General features: G+C 61.1%; 1 protein-coding gene across 1 annotated transcript in view; it reads right to left on the bottom strand.

Moving 5' to 3' along the window:
- The window catches only part of KCNH2 (potassium voltage-gated channel subfamily H member 2), an 86,301-nt gene that overhangs the window by 17,477 nt on the left and 46,761 nt on the right, over positions 1-22,063 (bottom strand). Inside the window, exons 5-6 of the mRNA XM_063121535.1 lie at positions 20,761-20,975; positions 474-896 (exon numbers count right to left, since the gene is read on the bottom strand). Coding sequence (XP_062977605.1) covers positions 474-896; positions 20,761-20,975 — 638 coding nt within the window. The remainder of the gene's footprint in view (positions 1-473; positions 897-20,760; positions 20,976-22,063) is intronic.

Raw genomic sequence — 22,063 nt, forward strand, 5'->3', positions numbered from 1 at the left:
CCTTCCCCTGCATCTTTTGCCAGCATTTCCCTGCCTCCAGGCCACGCCACTGTCTGGCCTGGGTGCCGAGGTCTGCCTCTCCTCCCTCCTCTCTACAGCTCCCATCCAAACTAACCTCTCACTTCCCTCACAGGCAGAGTCCCAACTTTTCCCCTGGCAAAGAGAAATGTAACAGGCGGGGATTTCCCTTCTGCAATACATATCTGCACCTGTTGAATTTCTGCCTGAGCTTTGAGTCACTGAAGGCAATGAGCCTGTCAGGAATAAAAAGGGAGGGCATCTTACTCACGGAATCAAAAGGACCTCACTCGATCACTGACAACGTCTGTTCTAAGCAGCTAAAGTGCCCGTGAACGTTCCGTGACCTCGCAGAAGCCGAGCCCGTCTGGGCCGGCCTTGCAAACAGGTGGGAAGTACAAGCCAGTGTCTTGGTCGCAGGCGCGCATGGGCGCTAGAGGCCGGGGCGGGCCTACCTCCTCAGAGCCAGAGCCGAAAATCAGCAGGTCGAAGGGGATGGCGGCCACCATGTCGATGAGGAACCAGCCCTTGAAGTAGTGGATGGCGATCTTGCCCGGGTGGCTGACCACCTCCTCGTTGGTGTTGACGTAGGTGGTGCGGAAGTTGATGAGGATGTCGATGATGAACATGATGTCCACGATGAGGTCCACCACGCTGAGGGGGCTGCAGTAGCCGCAGGAGCGGTCGGCCTGCACCTCCCGGTCGTTGAGCAGGAAGGCCGCTGAGTAGGGCGTGAAGATGGCCGTGTAGATGACGAGCAGCAGGATCAGCCAATCCCAGACCGCCTTGAAGGGGCTGTAATGCAGGATCGTCCACTTGTGGATCCGCGGCGCCTGCAGCTTGTATTCCGGAAGGACGTCGGCACCCAGGGACAGGACCTGGCGGCAGGGAGGGAGGGAGGAGAGGGGCTTCAGGCCTCCGCACCCATGCAGAGCCCCGAGGCTTCCAGGACCACACCCCTGGAGCGGTCTCACCCGGCCCCCAGGCTAGGGAGGAGCGCCCCTCTTTCGCTCTCCTTCGCCGGCACTCTTCCGTGGTGTGGCGCTCCACCTGCACGCAGCCGTCCTCCAGTGCTGCACTCACACAGGCAGAAAGCAGCCCCCCCCGCGTCCCCCGAGTGCCCTGCACATCCCGCTGCTCACCTCCACCCAGCCCTGAGCACCGAGGCACGGAGGCCGTTCCCAACCCTGCCTTCCCTGAGCCCGGAACCCGGAGGAGAGGCAGGCCGTGGGCCATCCAGGGCCGGCAGCAGGCAGAGGCCCCCTGGTTCTCAAGGAGGGGGTTTCGCCCAGCCAAGGCCCCCCGTGGGACAAGACAATATTCAGGTCTGCTGCAGGGGGCCTGGCTCGGAATTGGGCTGGGCTGCACGGACCAGCGGTCAGGCTCAGACTAACAGATGTACAGCTTTAATAGAAGTATAGCTTCCAAATCGCGTGAGATTCTGGTTCCCCTCTATTCGGCACTGGTTAGGGCTCATCTTGAATACTGCATCCAGTTCTGGGTGCCACACTTCAAGGATGCAGACAAGCTGGAGGGAGTGTACAGAGGAGGGCAACGAAGATGATCAGGGGTCTGGAAACAAAGCCCTATGAAGAGAGACTGAAAGAACTGGGCCTGCTTAGCCTGGAGAAGAGAGGATTGAGGGGAGACATGAGAGCACTCCCCAAATACTTGAAAGGCTATCACACAGAGGAGGGCCAGGATCTCTTCTCGATCCTCCCAGAGTGCAGGGCACGGAATAACGGGCTCAAGTTACAGGAAGCCAGACTCCGGCTGGACATCAGGAAAAACTTCCTGACTGTTAGAGCAGTATAACAATGGAATCCGTTATCTAGGCAGGTGGTGGTCTCTCCCACCCGAGAGGCCTTCAAGAGGCAGCAGGACAGCGCTCTGTCAGGGATGCTTTGAGGTGTTTTCCTGCCTTGAGCAGGGGGTTGGACTCGATGTGAGGCCCCTTCCAGCAAAACCATTCTATGATTCTATGATGATTCCAAGGTAGCATCCCATGTTCCACACGTGTCAGACACCCATCATTTCAGCAGAGAAGCTGCAGGTGGAAGCGCACCCATCACGTTTTGTTCAAGGGCTCCCTCCTCACTTCAGGGGAAAAGCGCTTCTGTGTGCTGGTGGCAGAAATTGGCTCTGCACAGCACGGATTGGCGGGAACTAGTGATGTCACAAAACCACCTCCCCCATCTCCTTCTTCCCACAGCACTTTCCCCCAACTATTTAGACTCCGATTCTGAGTGAGTGTATGTTTCGTTCCACAGAGATGCAGCACTTGGAAACTTAAGAAAGACCGGCACCCAACGTGAAGTACAGGGGAGGGGAAAGGCAGTGGAGGGGCTCGGGCGCATAGCTGCCAACTAGCCTGACTTCCCTTTGCAGGCCGAGTGAGAGAGGGAGGCTGGCTCTCCCCACTGGGCAAGGCTGTGCCACTGCCGCCCCCCTGCTCTCGTCTGGGCCGCCTGCAGCCTCTCCCCTTGGACACGCCCCGTCCCGCACCCTGGGCTCCTGGCAGGTCTCCCCTGCAAGCTGCGGCTCTCTGCTCTCCCATCACAATGCGACAGAGGCCACGGCCAGCCTGAGCAGAGTGACCACAGCAGAGGGCTGACGCGCCAGGTGGGAGGAGAGGCAACGAGTGGGGTGCCGCAGGGCTCAGTCCTGGGCCCAGTGCTCTTCAACATTTTTATTAATGATTTGGACGAGGAGGTGCAGGGAACGCTGATCAAATTTGCAGATGACACCAAATTGGGTGGGATAGCTAATACCCTGGAAGACAGAAACAAACTTCAAAGTGATCTTGATAGGCTGGAGTGCTGGGCTGAAAACAACAGGATGTAATTTAATAGGGATAAATGCCAAGTTCTACATTTAGGAAATAGAAACCAAAGGCGCAGTTACAAGATGGGGGATACTTGGCTCAGCAATACTACAAACGAGAAGGATCTTGGAATTGTTGTAGATCGCAAGCTGAATATGAGCCAACAGTGCGATATGGCTGCAAGAAAGGCCAATGCTATTTTGGGCTGCATTAATAGAAGTATAGCTTCCAAATCACATGAGGTACTGGTTCCTTTCTATTCGGCCCTGGTTAGGCCTCATCTAGAGTATTGCATCCAGTTCTAGGCTCCACAATTCAAGAAGGACACAGACAAGCTGGAGCGTGTTCAGAGGAGGGCAACCAGGATGATCAGGGGTCTGGAAACAAAGCCCTATGAAGAGAGACTGAAAGAACTGGGCATGTTTAGCCTGGAGAAGAGAAGATTGAGGGGGAGACATGACAGCACTCTTCAAATACTTAAAAGGTTGTCCCACAGAGGAGGGCCAGGATCTCTTCTCGATCCTCCCAGAGTGCAGGACACGGAATAATGGGCTCAAGTTAAAGGAAGCCAGATTCCAGCTGGACATCAGGAAAAACTTCCTGACTGTTAGAGCAGTACGACCATGGAGTCAGTTGCCTAGGGAGGTGGTGGGCTCTCCCACATTAGAGGCATTCAAGAGGCAGCTGGACAACCATCTGTCGGGGATGCTTTAGGGTGGATTCCTGCCTTGAGCAGGGGGTTGGACTCGATGGCCTTGTAGGCCCCTTCCAACTCTGCTATTCGATGATTCTGTGTTTCTATGAGGAGGAGAAGCCTGGCACAGGGAAGCTGCCGCTCGCTCCACTGACCACGGGGAGGAGCAGAGCCGCCAGCCCTGGGGTGACGCTTCTCCACTCCTGCCTCGCCAGGCAGCTCCATCTGCCCTGCCAGCCTCTGAGACCCCCCCCCCCCCCGGCCTTTGTGCCCCCTCTGGAGCAGGTGGCCCAGCAAGGAAACTGCCCCAGCCACACCCAGCGCACAGGGAGCGCAGGCTGCTGGCCAAGGCCCCCGCACGCACGTCTTGCCCTGCCGTGTATCCATGAGCCCTCTGGGGCTACTCCTGGGCTGACGAAGGGGCCCCACATCCAGCCATAGAGACTGGAATCCCGTCTTAGCCCCCCTCCCCCCCCCCCCGCCTTGAGCTGAGAAGTGAGGAAATGTCACCCCCCTCCCTCAGCCCAAGGAGGACTGGAGCGCCCTGGCCGGGCTCCTCGGCCCAGAGGTTCAGGCGTCCCCACCCCACCCCCCGCTTGCATCCCATGCTGCTTGCAGGCCAAGCGGGGAGTCAAGGCTGCACTGTGGGGCAGGAGCAGCGGTGAGGCGGGCAGCGCTGGCGAGGGCCGCCTGGGAGGTCAGCGGGCAGGAGGAAGAGGGGTTGGGGCAGCCCAGTTTTGCCTTGGCGACCCAGCAGATGGCACACACCGCTGCTCTCTTGCCCCCCTCCCCGAGGGAAGTGGACGTGCTCCCAGGCACTTGTCTACTCATCCAGGAACACCCGCCCCCCCCTTGCGCCAAAGGCGCCTCCAAAGTGCGCGCGCCCTTCTCCTGGCATGCATGCACTCCTCCAACCTGCAAAAAGCAAGCGGAACAGCAGCTGCATAGCCAAGCGTGAGCACAGTGGGCCCCGGGCAGAAGCTGTCCCAGGGCAGCAGCCGTGGCCAACCGCTCTCGTCTCACGCACGGCTCCAGCACTACCTTCTGACTGCGAACGCAAGGCCAAGCAGGAGGCCCCGGGGGCAGCGGGGGGGGGGAGGCTTGCAACAGGCGGGTCTGCACCCCATTCTCACGCTGCCACCCAGGATCTGCACCGTGGTGTAGCATGTAGGCAGACAGGGCTTAGCCCAGAACCCTCTGTTAGTGGCAGGGCCCCTCAGCCTAGGAAGAGGCAGTTTAATATCATGAAAAAAGGGTTCCGCACAGCTCTGGAGAGCAGAGGACAGACTTGGAGCCTCAGCCTATTTTCAGTTGTGAACTCCAAAGTGCCCCCGAGCATGTGAAAAGTGATTTTTTTCTTGTCACCAAAGGAAAAGCATGAAAAGGTTTCACATAGCTGGGACTAGAGAGGAAGGACGCCTCAATCAGAGGCAAGTGTTCCAGGGAGACCTTAGCCCTGGTGCCTGTTTTTTTGAGAGACCCTCCCTCCCTGCCTGGAGACAAACATCTGCTCTTGACCAGCCCCTCCCACCGCCAAATATTTTCTCCCCAGTCTGCCTGGTGGGAAAAATATCTAAAATGTCAAGGCACCCTCATCTAATTCCAAAGCACTTTCAAAGAATGTAGAAGTGCCCCTGAGGATGTGCAGAGTTCTTAGATCAGGGCTCCCCAATGGGGTGCCTGGGGGGGCTCCATTGTGCCCAGGAAGCTCTCCCCTCCCTGACCCCTTAAAAAGGTTGTTTTAAGAAAAACCCTAGAAAATGTTAGGGCAGCTTTCTTTTGTGAACCGCCCAGAGAGCTTCAGCTATTGGGTGGTATAAATATGTAATAAATAAATAAATAAATAAATTTCTCCCCCCTGTGCCTTGCTGTCCCCCCTCCACTCCCTCCCCCCCTCCCCCTTTCAGTTCACGCTGCACTAGCCAGGTCCCCATTGGCAGCCGTTATGTGACTAGCCACATCCACTGTGGGAGCCATTTTGTGCTGGCGCCCGCGGCAGTTTCTCAAATGTGCCCACGGGTCACGAAAGGTTGGCTGAGGCGTTCCTCTCACCCCACAGCCATCGGAAACAGCACCCCCCCCCCCCGCCCCACACCTGAGATTGCAAGGCAGAGAACCCTTGGAGAAGCAATACAGCACAGGGCCTGCATCACCAGAGGGGCCACCGTGGGGAAGGGAACCCCCCCTCCTGAGGGAAGGATAACAAGCAGAAGCACCCCCCCACCAATTACTGGCCCCAGTTGGGGCAAAGGCCCGTTCTCAGCAGCTCCAGAGGTGGGCGTTCATGTGCTGGGACTGACGCTCTCTCTTCCCCTCTCCCCCCACAGCTGCTGCCATCCAGCCCCCCAAAACCCATCTGCAGAGCCAGAAGGAATCAGATGTACTGTCCAGCCGGAGGCCGCCCTGGGATGGGCACAGGAGGTTATAAATAGCTGCCTCCGTGGGCTGGCAGGGAGAGCAAGAGCAGAGAGCATGCTGGGAAGCAGAAGGCCCTGCCTCGCTGGGCACAGGCACGAGCGGCCGGCTGTCCGGCGAGGACCCCCCCCCTCCAGAAAGAGAGCCACTGCCCTGCGCCTCGACCCGTCTGCCAGTCGTGGCCCGAGGCAGCTGGCAACGAATTCACGGCTCACACGGCCGGGAGATCTTGGGAACAGATGACGGAGCTGGGAGTGCAAACATGAATCCCAGGGGCTGGAATCTGCCCCCAGCGCAACCCCCCCACCCCCTTCCCCTGAGCTCCAGGGCATTTGCTGCGCCCCAAGCGGACGGCCCCATTTCCCAGCCTTGATGTTACGGAATTTTGCGCCAAGTCCAAACGGCCTCCCGATTGCCTTCCCACCCACCCCCCACCCTGCGCGCAACCCCTGGCACGGTCCCTCCGGAACACCTCCCTCTGCTGTGCTGCCGGATCCTCTGCCCCTCGGCCGAGACCTCCCATCCAGTCTGTCTGTCCTGGCAACATCCAACAACCACGTGAACACTTATCTTTTGTAGCTTATCTTTTTATTTGCTTTTATTATGTCGAATTGTGATGGCTTATCACGTTTAGCAATAAAGATTTCATTCATTCATTCACCACCACCCTGCCCCCCAGGTACAGTCAGACCACTGCCTGCCCCGAGCCGGCCTCAAGGCGTCTCCCAATGACTGGCAGCTGCCCAGCCGCTGCCACCAAGACTACAGCTGTGGCTCACTCATGGCATAACCTGGAACCTCTTGGAATACCAGGACTCAGAACTGACACATGTCCTTTGAGCACATGCAGAGTGCCCCTTCCTCACAAATAACACACACACAGAGGGATTCGGGAGAAGCCCACCAGAGCCTCAGTTCCACTCTAGCGAGAACTTTAGCCGTCCCCAGTGGCTGCTCCACCTGGTCATCCGGCCGCTGCCGCCCCATCTCCGCGCCCGGCCAGCGTGCAGATCTATCGATTAGGCGTCACTGTCCTCCGCCCCTCCCCCTCTGGGCCCCCACCCAAAACACCCACACACAAACCACGCACCACCGGAACAGAGCACAGCACCAGGCCTCCTTTCAGGACCAATGCTCGGAACACAGCCACGTTTATTAAAACAAACCAACCAGCCAGGCCAGAGCCCCTGAGCACATGCAGAGTGCCTGTGCGGTCACAGACGAGGACTATTTGGGAAGGAAGAGTGACTAACAAAGGGACTGATCCAGACCGCTGAGCACCCACCTGCCCCGGCTACTCCAGAGGCGGCAGCTCCTTGCCCTACCTGCCCAGGAGGAAAGGGAACCGCCACCAGGGCAGCCAGCAGCGGGGCGACTCCGCCCCCCGCCCCTATTCTCAGAGGGATGTGGGGGGCCAGCCACGCCGGGGAGCTCGCCACGGGGCACCCCGCCAAGCCTTCCTCTCCTCGTTCAGCGCCTTTGGGCAGCTTTTGAACCCGTGGCTGCTGCTGGAGTAGGGCTCCTTTTGCCCCGTTCACGTCGCCCAGAAACAGGCGGTGCTTGCGCCCCCAGACCGCCCCAGCTTCCAAGGCCAGGGCTCAGCCGGCATTAACAAAAAGCGCGCCTCTGAGCATGCCAAGAGCGCAGACCGCCCCATTCAGCCTGCCCCGCGCGCGCTCCCACGTAGGCATCACCCCCCGTCGAGGAACGGCTCCGCTCGCCGTCGGCCCCGTCGAGGGCGCGCGCGAGACCGGAGGAACGGCCCCCGCCGCCCGGGCGCTTCCCGAGCCCGCCGGGCTCTCGGCCTGCGCCCCGGACCCGCCCAGCTCGCATGCAGCCCCGGGAAGGCGCCGGTACCGACCTTCTCTCCCTCGCCGCGTTGGCCCGGCCCCCCGGCGCGGGCGTCGTGCTCCGCGCGCAGGCAGGTGCCGCACAGGGAGAGGCCCGGCATGGGTGGCGCTCTGGGCCGGGGGGCGCCGGCGGAGGCGGCGTCCCGGAGCAGCTGCAGCAGGCCCGCCAGCATCCTCCTCGCCGGGGCGGCCCACGCGCGGCGCTCAGGCCCCGCCGCGAGCCCAGGGGGCGCCCGAGGGCCGCGGGGCAAGGCCGCCCCCGAGCCGCGCAGCCGCCAGCAAGCCCCGAGCGGGCGGGCAGGTGGACGGGCCGCCCCCTGCCGGAGCGGGGCAGCAGCCAGCGCGCGCGCAGCGGCGAGGCGGGCGAGGGAGCAAGGCAGGCAGCGGAATTATTGGGGCGGAAATATTACCCAGCCTGCCCTGCTCTCGGAGCGCCAAAAGGAGCCCGCCGTTAACCCTTCGCCCACGCGCGGCTCCCCGGCCGGAGGCGGCCCCGTGCCCGAGAGGGCGGGACCTTGCCCACGCCAGCCACGTGGACGGCCCTCCTCCCACCGGGCACCCGGGGCAGGGCAGGGCGAGCTCTGCTCGTCGCCAGTGGCCACGATGCAGAGCGCATCCCGCGGGGTTCGCCCAGGCATTTGGGTGCCAGGCAGGCAGGCTGGCGCGCGTGCGGAAGAGCGCCAGCGCCAAGACGGGCGGGAGGGTCCGCACAGGCCCAAAGGCCACGCAGCGCGACCCTTCCCCCAAGGCAAGGCCTTCCCACGCACCCAGCCCCTGCATCAAAGCAGTGGCCCCAACCAGCAGGAGGAAGTTCACGCAAGGAGGAAAGGCGCCTGTAAAGCAAGCAGCTCCAGGTCGCTCAAGCAAGTGAGCCAAGGGGCATGCTGCAGGGGGACACCCCAAAAGCCGAGTCAATGTGGTCAGGGTGGAATGCCCCTCCAAACCTCCAGCATGGTGAGCAGCAGCCAGGCACTTGCATGGCACAACAGCTCACCCTGTGTCACGCAAACCCAGGGGGCATGGCTTCCTTGGGAATGGGTTCATTTGAGGGTTGCTGCCCACCCAACAAGCCACGTCACCCGGGTTCGCACAACACAGCAACCCCCATCAGGGAGCATGACAATTATACGAACTGCGCCGGCACCTGTGGCAGACGGCTCCTTTCCTCCGCAGTGATTGTGTGAACTGTCCTCTCCACAGCTCCTGCCTCCGCCCTTCCTGGCACAACCCCACCCCCAAACCAGCATCCTCACTCTCCACATTTCCAGTTTAGCCACAAAACAATCACCTTAGGAGACCTTTTCCTGCAGACCAACTCAGTCTAGGAATTTGGCCCAGAGCATGTACCTTAAAATGCATCAAAGGTGGCCCAAAAAGGTTAAATAAATAAACAAATATTCTGAGGCTTGTGGGTCTTCAAGCACGTTTGTGTGTGTAAAACTCTGCCACTGATTCATTGCATGGCTCAGCCTTAGTTTCCCGAAGGAATGAAAGGGGGGCCATCCACAGGATTGTAAAGATAAACCACACAGGATTGTAAAGATAAACCACAGCTAAACCCCAAAGCTACTTTGCAGATCTAAAGTACTGTCAACATGATAAACAACGGAATGGGTGTCTAAGGCCGGTCTTGCATTCCTGCCACACGTCCCTCCAAACTCAGAATCAGTGTGCAGGACACGCTTTCTGCAACAGAGGAAACCGAGAGTGCAGGAGTAACGGGCTCAAGTTAAAGGAAGCCAGATTCCAGCAGTTTACATCAGGAAAAACTTCCTGACTGTTAGAGCAGTACGACAATGGAATCAGTTACCTAGGGAGGTGGTGGGCTCTCCCACACTAGAGGCCTTCAAGAGGCAGCTGGACAACCACCTGTCAGGGATGTTTTAGGTGGATTCCTGCATTGAGCAGGGGGTTGGACTGGATGGCCTTGGAGGCCCCTTCCAACTCTGCTATTCTATGATTCTATTATTCTATGAGGCAGAACCAACTCACCATGACGTTACACTGAACTGAGAAGTTCTACATTCTGCACATGCCCAGAGCCACATTTTTTCTCCCAAACTCTGAAACAATGTGAATATACTTAGTAATATGGTAAACTGAAAAAGGCCTTAATAGTGACAACCCTTCATACTGATTCCAGGACTGAGTTGGGGCACAGCGACCCCTCTCTGCCCCTCAGAGCTGTCCTCCCAGCCCCCAACAGGAGGGGCACTGGGGAAGAGGGGAGGGGAGGGTCTTTTTCCGTCCTGTCTCTTTAAAAGTTAGCAACATTTTTCTCTGTCTTTGGTTCCATTTTTAGCAGGGAGAGAGACGTCCAGTGGGTGGGAGGGGGCCAGGCAGGGTACTTAGGAACTGACCATGCAACTGGGTTTGGTGCTAAAATTAACCAGCTTCTGCCAGGCACCAAATTGGGACAAAACCTTTCCCTTTGCTTGAAAAGTCAGACAGGGCTGGATGAGCCAGCAAAGGGGGGCATGCGGGGGGGGGGGGAGGCAGGACATAGAGAGGTGTGTCCTCTCTGCATGGGGGACTGAGCATAAGGAGAGGAAGCATGGGGGGGGGGAGAGCCTGGAACAACTTATTGGCTCGCTTATTGGCCAGGCAGGCTAACCCACTCTTCCTTCCCTCGACTTGGGGTGGGGGGAGAAGGGAAGGTGCCAATGCCCACAGCAGAACCAGCTGCCCTGGCTGCCCACCTCCCCCTGTTGTGCACAGGGGGCTCCCAGTGCTCCCGCTCCAGAGGCATCACAACACCAGTTTTGCCTTTTCCTGGTAAGAAAAAAGGCAGAAGAAATGATGGGGAAACACGGGAGGGCCACCTGTGGAAGACGGCATCTGGACCTTCCATGAAATGCTGCGCGTGTGAATTGCAGGACGAAAGCCACGTCTGGAGGCAGGGCCAGGGGCAGCCGTCCCACAGCCCGCACCACGTTTGTTTTCAAAGGCAGTTTCCCAGCCATCAGACGTCCAAAGAGAAGGCAAGGAAGGTCTCTGCTCAGGCGGACAGAGTGTTCCCTTCCTGCCCTTCAGTGTTCTTGCAACAGAACTCCAAATTAAGCAAAGGCCCAAACTGGGAGAGCACTGGAAAAAGAAGGGGAGGGAGGTGGAGGGGCGGGGAGAAAAAGAATGGCAGAAGGCCAGAGAGAGAGAGAGAGAGAGAGAGAGAGAGAGAGAAGAAAAAGAAAAGAGAGAAAGGGGGAAAACTCAGCAGGTTCAGGGGGTTCCTAGTTGCAAAATGTGTATTTGGGCAACACAGGGTATGGACACACCTGATCTCAGCCTCCTTAGCAGAGAGGACCAAAAACAGCAGCTGGCTGCTACACGCAGTGCTAAGAATTATTCATGTTTAATATTACTATTTTTTGTGTCTCTTGAACCTGCAGTCATTCTCATGCTTCCCCTGGCAACACAGGCAGGCCGCTGTTGTTTCCATTTTACAGATGTGGGAACGGAGGATGAGAGCGAGTAAAAGACATGCAACGAACCCTTGGATTAATTCCCGCCCTCCCCGGCACCACTGTGTGCTCATTCCCTGTAGGAAAGGGCCATCCCCAAAAGCTGCTGCTTGGAGCCCCACTGGAACAAAACTGGGAGCAAAACAGACAGACAAACAAAAAAGCCGCCCTGGGAGAGAGTTATTTCAGTGAAGGGGGGGGGAGTTTTAAACCTGCCCCCACTCCTGATCCCCTAGGGTTGGAACGCAGCTGCTTTTAGGCGAAGAAAAAGAGGTCTGATCACAGATTGCACGTGGAATATCTAATTTGGCGCTTGGAAAAGCAGGGCTTCCATTCAGCGTGCTTGACGGAAGGTCATCAATTCAGTTTCAAGAGATTATGAGTGTGTAGACTTCAACATGTTTGCATTAGGTTTAGATTTGATTTTCCAACTGGCCATTTTTAAAGAATGCTTAAACATATGGGCTGCATATTTTTATTTTTATAAATGGATTTTTATCCATGCTGCTTGGGAACTGGGATGCTCTGGTTGATGCCGCAGCAATGGGAAGGTGCTGGGGGGGGGGGGAATAATGCTTTCCGGGGGGGTGGGGAGCTGCTCTCTGCCGCTCACACGTCCCGCCCTTTTCTCTCCTTTTCACTCACTCGATTGCACCAAGCGCTCTTCACCCCCTGCAATGCCAGGCACTGGGCAGGGAGCCTGTGGCATTGTGAATGGGGAGGAGGCAGGTGAGGAGGCGAAGGTGCCCGGGGGCCAGGGCAGTGGGAGAGGGCCGCCCTCTCTCGAGAGGGAGGGGCCCTTCGGCAGGCTTCCTCGGGGTGGCACACAGCTCAGCTCCAGAACTGGCTTTCAATGCAAGAGCTCAACCCTGGAAGGAAAGAGTTCCTCTGAGTGCACGCAGAGCGGATTTTCAGAGAAAGCCCGGTTCCCCGCCCCAGGCCTGTGGGACTGGGGAGAGCAGCTTCTCATGTTGGGGTGGGGGGAGCGCTCTGCGGTTATGGAGGGGGGGGGGCTGCAAGGCGAGCTACACAAGGAAAGCGAGCAACACTCAGGTCCGTTTCGCAGGCGTGCTAGGCGCAGTTTCAGCCTGCCCGTCACACCCCTCGTTGTGAAGGGGCATCATCTATGGGGGGGCAAACTTCGGAGGAGGGGGTGTTTATGAGATTGGCGTGGCTGTGTGACCTATGGAGCCCCCACCCCACCCCCACCCCCATCACAGTTGGGCATTTCGTTGCATTTCCAAGTCCTGAACTTCAAGGCAAGCAACAGCGGTGGCGGCAGACCTCCACCCAAACCCCTGGAGGCTGAGCAGGAGAAAGCTTGCCAGGGGCTGTGCAGCCCCCTGGACCAGGCTGGGACATCCCACCCCACCCCAGGCCGCAGCTGGCGAGGGAGGCCTTTGCCCTGTGGCACCCTCGGCCTGCTCTGCACCCCACGCGAACGCAGGCTGCCAGAGCGCTGTGCCTTGAAAGGGCCAAGCAATGGGCCGGGGGCCGGCGTTGCCAAGCAAGCACATGGGCTTCGGAAAGAAACTCCCTGATTCCAGGCACAGAGAGCAAAGCTCCCCTGCAGGGGCTTCCGGCGGGCCTGGCAGGAGGGCCGGGGGGCCCTCCCCCCTCCCTCTCTCGTCTTCAGCAGCTCCCGACACTTTGGACAAATTCACAACAGGAGGGCTGAAATGGAGGGAGCTGACAGGCCCCCAAGAGGCATCTGGGTGGCCCCGAGAGTCATCTTCTGGGCAGAGGAGAAGCTGCAGAAGTCTTATCCCAGCCCCCCTCCTCATCCAGCTTGGTAAAAGGGTGAGGGGCAGAGGCAGCCCCAGGTTGGCTCTAGAGGGGTTGCAAGCAGCCCCCCTCCCACCCCCCTTGGCTGAGGAGTGGCGGGTGGAGTGGGGGGACACCCCAGCCCCAGATGCACGGCCACCTCTCTCTCACACACACACACACACATGTACGTGCCCTGCTGGGCGGGAGGGTCCCCATGGGGAGGCAGGTCTGGAGCTCGCTCCCCCCATTCCGTTGAAGAAAGGGGCCCGGCCCGGACCAGGGGGGGCCCATGGAAGGAGCCCGAGGCCCTGTGGGGCGCGTGGGGCATCTCTGTGGGCTGCCCGCCCAGCCTGACGGCCTGCCCTTGGACATGGTAGGGCTTCAGTCTGAGCAGATGACTTGAGACCAGGCTGGGCGATGCCGCAGGAGTGGAGCGGAGGCACCCGGCAAGCAAAGCCCAAACAAGAACTCTACCTGCAGAGCATCAGGCGCGAGGGGCCGAGCGTGTGCGTGCGCGCACAGGGGCGGGGGTCTGCCAGGCAGCAAGACTGGGCCGGTCTGCTTCCAGGCACTGCAGCTTAAGAAAGGCATCAGCAAACAGGAGCAGCCCAGAGGGGGCACAGGGGCTGCGGGGGGGGGGGGGGGGGCATTTCGCCCGGAGAAGAGACGCCGAAGGGGTGATATGAGAGCCCCCCCCAGCCATCTCAAGGGTGGTTACAGAGACAGAAGATGGAGCAATTCCTGCCCCCATAACAATGAAAAGGTTGCCCTGTAGTTACAAGCTGCTGGACAGTGGGACAGGCGGCCTGGCAGACGCTCCTCGGTTAGCAGTCTCCACGCAGAGGCCAGATGGCCAGTGGGTGAGGATGCCATGGAAGCAGTGGGCTGGGCTGGAGGGCCGCTGGGGTGCCCCCCCCAACTCTGCAATTCTGCCTGGGGAGGGAAGAAAGGCAGCAGCCCCCTCCGTCTCCCTCGCCCCCCCCCCCCGCCCTCCCGGTCCTGCTGCCCTCTCCCCTCCGCAACCCCCAAAGGAGTTCTCCTGGCTGAGGTGCCCCCACCCATCCCCAGCCGGCTGCTGGAGCTGCCCCTGTGGGTTTGCACACACCGAGCGCACGAGCAGCAACAGTCAGATGGAGCAAAGCAGCTGCCGCTCACCAAGGTCCAGGAGCCGAGGCGGCCAACGCGCGAGCCCACCGAAGACGGTCGCCTTCCCGGAACTTTGCCGGGCTTGCCAAGGCTCTGGACCGGCCCCACAACTCTTGAGAAAGCGGCAAACGAGGGTGCCTCTGAGCGTGCCCAGAGCGCCCCTTCCTGCCCCATCCAGCCCATTCGAGAGCTCAACCAGCCCTTCCTTGGAAAGACCTCCCCCGCTGTTCCCTGCCCCGCTCTGCAGCCCCCACCCAGCTGCCCCCTCCCCAGCACACACACACACACACACGGAGCGCCCCTACCTCCTGCGCCACCAGGCTGGAGATGCGGACGGCCCGGCGCACCCGCGCGTTCTTGCCCTCCTGCGGCCCAGCACTGCCCTTCCTGCCCTGAGACATGCCAGCCACCGGCTGCAGGGGAGAGGCCCTCTCAGGGCATGCTGCCCCAGAGGGGGGAGCTCCCGGAGACCCCTGCCCAGGCCTTGAGCTCCCCTGCCGTGCGTGGAGACGAGGCGGCGGCGGCGGCAGCAAGGGGCAAACCCACAAGCAGACATGCGGCTACATCTGCCAGGGCTCCCTGTCAGTCGGACGGTCCGTCGCGTCGCGGCTCAGCTGGGCAGATGGAGCAGCTGCCAGGGACTCTCCCCCGCCCCAGACTGTGCCCACCCAGGGGGAGGCCCCGGCTGGCCTCCGCCCACTCACAGCCGGCTGGCCTCCCCCCAACCCCGTGCACACGGTCTCCTCCTTGCTCTCAGAGCATCACGCAGGGCTGGAGGGGGGGGGGGCGTCCATCTGCTGTGGCCATAAGGGGCACTCAGAGAGAAGGAAGAGGCTTCCAAGTCCCAGGACGGGGAGGGGGAGGGGTGGGGCAGCTCTTCAGCCCTCAGTCCCAATCCCTGCCGGGCTCCTGAAACAGCCAACGCCACAGCTCAGCAGCGTGTCCGAGGGAGTGGTGTGTTCCAACAGCCCCCCTCCCCTGCCCGGGGATAAACCCTGTGCTACTGGGGCAGACAGAAACCCAGGGGCAGGCGAAGGCCACTGTGGTGCAGGTGGGATCCAGGAGAAGGCCAGGCTGCCCCTCCTCCCTCCCCTGAAAGCAATCCTGCCCCCCCCCACCCCGTGGGTGAAGCACAAGCTCTCCCCCGCTTCAATGCTTCCCAGGGGGTCCATTCCCTGCGCTGTTCCTGGCCCCTGGCCGAAGGGGACAGGAGCAGGGGGCCCTGCTGCGGTGCGGTCACCTTGGCCAGGCGGATGGAGACAGAGGCGCTGCGTGTTGGGAGAGCTTCGATGCAGGTGAATCGCAGGCGCACAGCGGCAGCCGCAGCCCCTCACGCACCTCCTGCAAAGCCAGCCAGCCAGCCATGAATTACGGGGCCATAAAGCTGTCTGCCTTGTCCCAGTGATGGCTCACCCACCCCTTGCTGCCAGCTCATGCACACCGGCTGTGGAGGGGGGGGGAATGCGCCACTGCCTGGTGCCCTCCCCGGCGGCATGGAGCGCTCCCTCCACCAGCACTGCAGGAACCGGGCCCACCTGCCTGCCCTCTCCTACGGAAGGGCTCCGGGCCGGTCAAGGCCCGTCCCTGCCTCACCACAGCCCTTTCCTCCGTTCCCCACATCTGGCAGCGGGGGGGGGGCTCACTCCAAGCTGCATTGCGGGCGTCTCTCGGGGGGGCAGGAGGGGACATGTCCCAAGGAGGGGAGCCAGAAGGCCAGTTTTAAACGGGGCCCCCAATAACGTGCTCCTTGATCCCCACATCTCTCCCCTGGAACAGAAAGCAACACAGAGACGCCGGCACCCCAAAATCACTGGGCCGGCTCTCATGAAGGTTTCTGCCACCTGCGGCTGGGACTCCTTCCTCTGAGGCTACCTGCCTTCCAAGCCCTAAGAAAAGCGGCTTGCGCGTTCTAGCCCGAATCTCCAGCTCTGTTCCTATAAAACCTGCCTGGTTGCTCTCTGCGTCTCTTTCCCACCGACCAGGGGACGCGGCACACAACCTCCCTAGGTCACTGGTTCCATTGTCATACTGCTCTAACAGTCAGGAAGTTTTTCCTGATGTCCAGCTGGAATCTGCCAAGGTGCTCTTAGTAACGCCACGTGTGGTGCGAGGGCGGCCTGGGAGAGAGTGGCCAGAGCGCAACGCCCCTGCCCCCCGCCCCCCACAGCAGCCATCTGCCCTTGGGCCTCCCCCATTCTACGGGTCCCGGGAGGCCCTCTGGCCTTGTCCCATCAGTCTCCTGCCAGACCTCGCCTGCCTCGCTGGAGCCTTTGGGGGACGCTGGGGCTTCACTGGCCCCCCAGGACGCAGCCTGCATCAGTGCCCTTCGCATCCCCCTCCCCTGCCTGGGCTGCCCCCTGCAGCGCATCTCGATCGAGCGCTTGGCTAAGGCCATGCAGGAACGGCACACAAGAGGAGCACAGCAGCCCCCTGGAGAAGACCGGGGCCACCTCCAGACCAAACTGGCATGGAGCCCTCGCCCAGCCCCAGCCACGGACGTCGTCTGGGGGTGACCAGACGCCGCCACCTGCCGCTCCCACGTCCTTCCCACCACTGCTTCCATGGTTTTCTTACCACAGGCACTCCGGGAAAGGAGAAAGGACGGAGGAGCTGGGCTGCCTTATTCTGGGCCAGGATTGCTGACACTGGCTGGCAGCAGCCATGGCTCTCCTGCCCATCCCCCTCCCTGCCCCAGGTTTCAGGCAGGATTCCTGCCCAGCCCTGACAGGAGATGCTGCGGGGCCGAACCGGGGGCCTTCTTTGCGCTGAACAGGCCCCCTCCCTCCCCATGGTCCCAGAATCCACACCCAGCTTCTAGACCGGGGTGGGGTGGGGGGTGGGGTGAGGATGACGGCGACAACTGTGGGAGGCCTTGGGCCATTGCAGGGAGGGGGAACCCGAAGAATTGGTGGTTTGCCACTGAAATTCAGCAGTAAACTGCTCCAGGGCGCTCCGAGGGTTCAATGTCGCTTGGCTGCAAACACCATTTGACACGTGCAGGGCTGCAGAGAGGCAACGGCTGAACTCTGGGTTGGCTGAAGGCAGCTCGCAAGCGAACTAAATGTGAGCCTGGCAGCGCTTCACAACACCAAGGACACTGTTTCACACACCCGCCCTCTGCTTTCTGCCAATTTAGTGGTGTGGCAGGTGTGTCCGTCCGTCCGTGTGTCCCCTGCATCCTCCCCCACCCCCCGCACTATACATTTGGGACTGGAGGGAGGGAGGCCCTCCAGACGGTGATGCAGGATCTGAGCGGGCAGGTCAGGACAGGTCCTCTGGGTCTGGTGGCGCATGGGAGAGGAAGACGTGGCCATGGGGCATTCTGCGTGGGCATCTCTGTGGCAGGATCTCACCCATGTGTGCCAAACTCTGTGCCCCACTGCTGCTCTTGTGCTCCAGGCAGCTCCCAAAGGAAGGGGAGGATCCTGGCAAGCCCTTTGGCGCTTTGCCCCGTGGGCAGGGCTGGCACGCAGGGGAGGTCAGTGCGCCTGTGCAATGTGGCCTGGCCACGTGACCCATGCACCACGTAAGCAGCTAAGAAGGGCAAGCGCGGTGTGGACTCCTCACACAGACACAGACATGCCAGGCATGTGGTCCTGGGTGTGCAAGGTTGCAGAACTCTGTGCAGGAATTTTCACAAAAGCCAGAATATCCACTGATGCCGGTGGCATCCGTGCGCTTTCTTGTGCAGCTCCCGTGAGCAAGAGAGCAACGTGTGTCCCTACTGGGTGTGCAAGAGAGCACACGGGCGAGGGACAGGGAGGTGCGCTGATGCCAGGAGGACTGTGTGACTGTGGGGGAATGGAGTGGTGTGACAATCCAGTGCGCGGATGCCTTTCTCCGCTCACATAAATAAGTGTTTCTTTAGGCCCCCATTTATTCACGCGCATGCGTGCCCCGGCAGATGAGAGCGCCGCGTCTGTGTGGCGCTGTGAGCCCCCGGCGGTGTCTCCTGCTCTCATCCGGTTGATGTGCGCCAAGTCCTCGATGCAGCCGCCGGCTGCTGGAAGCACACAGGGGCCTGCGTTTGCGCATGCACAGCGCCACACCGGCAGAGCGTGAGAGGGTCTCATCCTGCCTGGGCAGTGCTCACCACAGGGTGCAGGAGCTGGGGGCACACAAAGAACCCAGGACCGGAGGAAAGGGGCCCGAGGCAGAGCCAACCTGGGCAAGGGGGAGCGAGAAGAGCGCTGAGCAGGGCGCTGGACGCGATGGCGCTCCGAGGCCCCTTCCGATGCGGCTACGCTCCTACGGGCGAGAGGAGAGGGGGCTTCCTGCCAGCTTTTGGGACACAGCGCTTCTGGTTGGACGACGTCTCCCCCAACTGCCCTCCCGCCTGCAGAGAAGGAAGCCCCCTCCTCTGCCCCGCCCTCGCCAGCAGCAAGCAGGGCGGCTCTGCCCAAATGGAGAGTGGGCAGGATGGTGCCTGGGCTTGGGCAGGCATGGACGCTGACCCTTCCAGGCTCCCGGGGGCGGGTGGGGGGCTGGCCACCAGCGTGGGTTCACGCAGCCTTGGCCCATGACCCTCGCCCCCACCCCCAGGCCCCGCTTTGGGCTTCCTCCCAGAACGATCTCACCTCCTGCCTTTGCACCCAGCGTCTCCAGCAAAGCGCTCCCCTGCCCCAGCTGAGCGGTACAGACCCACAGCCTGCTCGGAGTGCTGGATCATGCCCCACCCCAGAGACGCACCGGCCAGCTGACCCGGAAGGCGAATCAAGCCCACTCCAGCTCCATCGTCGCCTCCAGCAGGAACTCCCCCTCCCTCCATCGCTCCCACCAACACAGCCAGGATCCCCAGCCCAGAATCACAGCAAAGAGAGAGGGGGAGAGAGAGAGAGAGACCACTGCACAGCAAGCTGAGCAAAGCGAGGGCAGCATCTCTGGCCCCCAAACTCTCAGGCGTGCTTCGCACAGGCCAGCTGCCTTCCAACTTCTCGTTTCAACCCCCCTTTGTCCTGCCCACCCCCCACCACACCATTAGGACGGATAAGATGCAGTCCCCTCCTCCCTGTACCAGAGAACTGGGGTTTCTCACCCACTGGAGGCGAGCGGGGGTCAAGGCAGAGTTCTTGCCAGCAAGCATTTCTTCCGCTGAGCACTGGAACACCCCCCTTGCTCCTGTGGCTGGAGAGCTCCTCCGTTGCACACGAACAACGGCAGGCATCTCTCCGGCAGGGACGGAGGCGCTGGCACTCAAACCAGCCAGGGTGACTCCCCTAATCCTAGGTGGAGGGAGGGCTCCCATGGAAAGTCACTGATGAAAGAAATGCACTCTGCACGTGGCTCAGAGGCACTCCTCTCTGTTGTTATGGCGCATGTTCTCAGCCTGGTGTTGAAAGGGGGTGCCCAGAAGGGAGCCTTGCTCAAAGCGCAAAGTGGATGTGCGCGCTGGCCTAGAAGATTTGGGCGGCAGCGGCGGCAACGCTGCTGCAAAGATGGATTCAGGTGACAGATATATGGGTGCAACTGAAGGAGGGAAGAGCCCCAGGGAAGGGCTGGACCCACAGGGGCCTCTCTAGTCCAGGCTCCTGTTTCCCACGCTCCCCCCCAAAAGGAGAAACCCCCAAGACTGGCGTGGAGAGCCAGGCAGCACAAGCCGGGACACAAGGCCTGGGGAGTGGGGAGTGGGCCCAGCTCAGCCTTCCTGGAAACACGGCGGTCTGGTCGTGGGGGCTGGGAGCCCCTGGGCTTTGCTATCCCCTGTGGCAAGGGAGGATCAGGGCCCCTCAGGCAATCCAGGCCCGCCATGGGGTGCGTGGCACGTGGTAAGTGAGCCACATCCTCTGCTGCAGGGAAAGGCAGCCCTCGAAGGCCCCCACTGGCCTCCAGCCCGTTGGACCTGGGAGAGGCTCTTTCCCAATCCCCCCCTCCCCCCCAGTATAGCCATGACTGATGGATGCCCAAACAGATGCTGCACGTGGGTTGGTTTATTGCATGCTTTGAGATAACGCTGCAGAAAAAAGGGTCCTTCATGGTCCCCCACTACGATCACACACACCCCACACACACTCCATCCCAGCTGCCCCCTACTCAGGCCTGGAAAGGAACAGTGGAAGCTCGGAAGCCCACCCTTCCAGGTCACCCGAGACCCTCCCCAGAAGAGCCAAAGAGACACCTGGCCGCAGGTACGTCCCTGCTTCATGCAGGCCTCCTCCGAGGCGGCAGGGGCCTGTCACCAGGGAGGGGCCTTCTGCACAGGCGCCCCAGCGCAGGAGGCTCCAGGCCCCAGACAGGTGCCGTGACGGAGGCTCCTCCTCCTCCTCGGAGGCAGCTATGTGGGGCTACGTGGGCAAGGGGGTGGATCAGGCCTGCTCGGAGCTGTGGTTCGGGGCCCGCCCCCCACAATCTCTTCTCGATCCTCCCAGAGTGCAGGACACAGTTACCTAGGGAGGTGGTGGGCTCTCCCACCCTAGAGGCCTTCAAGAGGCAGCTGGACGGCCGTCTTTCAGGAATGCTTTAAGGTAGATTCCTGCATTGAGCCGGGCTGGGGGCTGGGGTTTGGACTCGGTGGCCTTCTAGACCCCTTTCAACTCTGCAATTCCAGGGTTCTGTGATCTCCCCCCCCTCCGGCGCCCCCTCGCTGCTCACCTGAGTCACCTTCTCGGTGACGTTGTGGGTGCGGTCCTTGAGCTTGCTGGAGGCGATGATCTCCTTCTCGCTGGAGGGGGATGTGAGGAAGGCCTCCGCCTTGAAGTCCACAAAGTTGAGCGTGATCTGGGGGATCTTGCTGATGGCCCGGTAGCGCATGAGATCCGAGTCGGACGTGGAGTTCAGCAGGTGGCTCCTGACGTTGTTCATGGCGCCTGTGGGGGGCACCGAGCCCATGAAGAAGCCTCCGCTGCCTGGGGAGGAGCCCCAAAACAGGCTGCAGCCCCTCCCCACTCCCCACTCCAGGGCTGAGCCAAACATTCCACACGACGACCGCAGGAGAGCCCTGCTGGGACTATACCATCTCAGGCAGCAGGGCTCCCTCCATCCCGTGCAAGAGAGAACCTCGCCGCATATTTTGCGCACACTTCAAGGTCAGGCATCCCTAATGGCGCCTGCCTACCCCGGGGGCCTACCGGCCATGCCCCTCTCTTGCCAGGCACAAAGAGCCCCCCCCCCCCGGATGCTGAGCAGATGGATCAGCTGGCAAGCTCTGAGGACTCTTGGCTAGGCAGGAGGCGTGGGGCAACTTGGTCTTGATCCAGGAGGGAAGACCACCCCTTTGCCCAAACCCTTGCTTCCCAGGCCAGTGTGTGTGCGCGCATCTTCCTGGCACATTTGCACCACCCGCTGGTCCCATTCGTACAGCCCACTGCTTGGAGACAGGCGGCACGTGTGGGAGCCTGACCACCCGGAGGGTGCGTGTGCCAGGGGCTCAGCTGCGCACAAGGGAGGCTGGTGTGGGCAGGAGCCGGGGGGCCTTTGCTCCTGGCTGGGCCCTGCGGTCGCCAGAGCAGAGCGTCTCCCCGTCAGGGAGCCCTTTCGTCCCTGGATGGCTTTGAGGTGGCTTTAAGAGCCCAAGGAGACCCGTGGAGTTCCCGAGGGCTCCGAGGGACCCAAGACACGCAGGCAGAGCCCCCAGGCCGCCTGCCTGTCTGGAAGCATTCAGGTCTCCTCATGTGCAATTTGCACGCTGTGAGCAGCCCACGCAAACGTAACCTGCCTCCACCTCCACCCGGCCTCTTGGGACTGAAAAGGCAGCCTCCATGCTGGCTCTGCAACCGTAGAAGGGCATTCTGTGGCTGGGCCCCACTCTTTGGCTGGCCATGTACCCCACTGCGTGGGGGGAGGTGGTTGAGGTCTCTCCGTTGTTGCTGCTGCTGCTACGTCAAGGCAAAACGTGGCCTCTGGAGACGCAGCCCGCTGCGGTGCGTGGCTCTCTGCCCTGCTGTGCTCAGGGGCC

The sequence above is a fragment of the Elgaria multicarinata genome, chromosome 1 (genome assembly GCF_023053635.1).
Source record: "Elgaria multicarinata webbii isolate HBS135686 ecotype San Diego chromosome 1, rElgMul1.1.pri, whole genome shotgun sequence".
Classification (NCBI taxonomy): Eukaryota; Metazoa; Chordata; class Lepidosauria; order Squamata; family Anguidae; genus Elgaria; species Elgaria multicarinata.